A 2,854-nucleotide genomic window follows, 5' to 3' on the forward strand; every position below is an offset into this window, starting at 1 on the left:
CAACACATGGCTTTTTGGCTAGATTTAAAACAAGGAAAAGTGCACTTTTAGATAAACAAGGCAATAGTAGATGGCACTCGTGGTGGTAGTTAAACAGTTATATTTATTGAGTTTAAACGTGAATATGTCTGAAAGATTGTGTAACTGTACTGTGATAAAAGAGGATCACAATGCTGAAAAAGCATTTTCAGTATAGGCTAACTACGTTTGGATTTGAAATCAAAATAATGGATAAATGTTGTGTTTGTGGTAAACAGCCGCGGATCAGGAGCGGACTGCAAACGCGTCCTGTGTGAAAGCACAATGAGTCTGTGCTGCTTCTGCACCACATACGTAACGTACACGGACCGCATACCCACTGCAGACGGAGTATGTGTGAAACAGGCGTGACACCCTTTGACATCTCTTTGGTCTTGCCCATGGTGGTGGGAGAGGTTGGAATGGAAGATACAGATTGTGCGGACAGGAGTCTTATACACCTAATGAGCTGAGATTAGGAGTAACTTCTTAAAGTGACAGGACTAATCTGTGTTCCACATGGGCACATAACCAATCCGTGGGAGCCAGAATTCTTGCTGGTTGGTAGGGGATCAAATACTTATTTCACTCACTGAAATGGAAATCAATTTCTAACCTTTATATGATGTTTTTTTCTGGATTTTTTGGTTGATATTCTGTCTCTATCTGTTAAAATAAACCAACCATAAAAAATTACTGACCGTTCATTTCTTTGTAAGTGGGCAAACTTACAAAATCAGCAGGGGATCAAATAAATATTTACCCCACTGTATATCCCACCCCCAAATAAAAATGAAAAATCTTAAAAGAAAAGGACATACCCTGTCAGCACAGGTGCAACACCTCCACGGGCATGCAGGAGCATCACCTGAAGCTCTTGAACCTGTGTTATTAAAAAAAAAAAAAAAAACACAGAAATTAAATCACCCAAATGTGACCAGTCTTAACAAAACCAGTCTTAAGTCGCTTGGGTATACTTTTAGCAATAGCCAAAAAAAACATTGTATGGGTTAAAATTATCGATTTTTCTTTTATGCCAAAAATCATTAGGATATTAAGTAAAGATCATGTTCCATGAAGATATTTTGTAAATTTCCTACCGTAAATATATCAAAACTTAATTTTTGATTAGTAATATGCATTGCTAAGAACTTCATTTGGACATCTTTAAAGGCGATTTTCTCAGTATTTGGATTTTTTTGCACCCTCAGATTCCAAAAAATTGTATCTTGGCCAAATATTGTCCTATCCTAACAAGCCATACATCAATGGAAAGCTTATTTATTCAAAAAATTGACCCTTATGACTGGTTTTGTTGTCCAGGGTCACAAATATTACCTCAGCATTCTACTTGATTTTAGATAACCAGTCATGTAACAGTTGTTTGAAAAACACCCAATAACCCCAAATCACCAAATAGACTTAGTACCTGCTGTTTGAGTCGCTTCATTTCTACTGCACGTGGGTCAACATTGAGAATGGGCTTATTCTTAATTTTACGGGCACGGTCAGCATAGCGCAACGTATTGATGGTCTCCTCTATGTTGGAGTCTGCTGGACTAACACATGCAATCATCAAGGTGTGGCTGTTTCCTCCGAGAGAGTCTGGAAAGATGGTTTGTAAAGAATTTCATGACCAAAAATAAATTAAGTAATTACTAAATAAACAAAGAAACACACATACCACCTTATCAGGAAGAAAACCTAAACTAGAAAAGGAAGTTTATCAATTTCACCATTGCTGCTAAACTGAAAACAAACAACACATTCCTACTCCAACCTTCAGCATTTTACACTGCACAAAGCAGCTTTACAAAACAAATATTGCAACAACATGATTTAAAAGGTTAAAAACAAAATGACAGTTTTAATAATTTTAAGTTTGAAGGTCAGAATCAATGTCAGATGTTTTAACATGTTGCTAGCAATTGTTAGCATGTTGTAGAATGATAGTAGCATATTAACACATATGCTAGCAACAGCATGACTTAAATTCTGTAATGGTGCTCACTCACTGCTATATGGTGTATTGAAAATAGAGTGAATTGATAAACACCTGACTTTATGGACTAAATGAATCTTACCCTGTAAGAGGCGTGTCAGTTTGGAATCCCTGTATGGCACAAAGGTCCCCTTCTTGCTTTCATCACCAAGTGCACTGATCACATTCCCCAGAGACAGTAGTCCACGGTTAATGCTGATTCCTGTGACACAAATCAAGTCATCAAGTAAGATACCTTAAGGTAAATCTGTCATTTCCAAACCCATGACTTTGCTCATAGAACACAAATGGAGACATTCTGGAGAACATCCTGGTTGCACTTTAATATAATACAAATGAATGGGTTAAGCTAAAAAAAAGTAAATAATAATTACATAATTTAAAAAAAAGACCCTTTATTTGTGATTTCCTTAGACTTAAAAATTGTGAATTTATGCAATTCAACTGCCTGATTTGGCTAATGACATCTTCCTTCGTCAACTGTCCAGAGTGTCTTTCCCTCCTTATTGTTGAGCCCAGCATATATGCTATGAGTGTGATATTGCCTTTATACAAGAGTTTGATGGCATAAGTGTTTTAAAAAAAAAAAACAAGCACTGATGAATACAACAGTTACAAATGAAGTCAGTAACAGTACTATTGAGGTGCAGAAACGTAATAATTAAGTGTAAAACAACACAATAATGCTCATTGCATAAGTTAAATACAGATTAATCATTGTTAAAACCCTTGTGTTGTGTTCAGAACCCTATCACACTTACGATGTTACAGAGCAAAAAGGACCCGGCCTCAAAATTGCTTATAAATCACTCATTATGCTATATTATCACCAAA

At 36.1% G+C, this 2,854-nt stretch overlaps 1 protein-coding gene across 1 annotated transcript in view; it reads right to left on the bottom strand.

Annotated features, from left to right (window-relative positions):
- The window catches only part of LOC107705946 (chromosome-associated kinesin KIF4-like), a 121,050-nt gene extending 118,721 nt beyond the window's left edge, over positions 1-2,329 (bottom strand). The window contains exons 1-4 of the mRNA XM_016509485.1: positions 2,290-2,329; positions 2,103-2,222; positions 1,448-1,623; positions 840-901 (exon numbers count right to left, since the gene is read on the bottom strand). Coding sequence (XP_016364971.1) covers positions 840-901; positions 1,448-1,623; positions 2,103-2,222; positions 2,290-2,329 — 398 coding nt within the window. The remainder of the gene's footprint in view (positions 1-839; positions 902-1,447; positions 1,624-2,102; positions 2,223-2,289) is intronic.
- Positions 2,330-2,854: the final 525 nt, after the last annotated feature.

Source organism: Sinocyclocheilus rhinocerous, unplaced genomic scaffold (genome assembly GCF_001515625.1).
Source record: "Sinocyclocheilus rhinocerous isolate Xijiao unplaced genomic scaffold, SAMN03320098_v1.1 scaffold2387, whole genome shotgun sequence".
NCBI lineage: Eukaryota > Metazoa > Chordata > Actinopteri > Cypriniformes > Cyprinidae > Sinocyclocheilus > Sinocyclocheilus rhinocerous.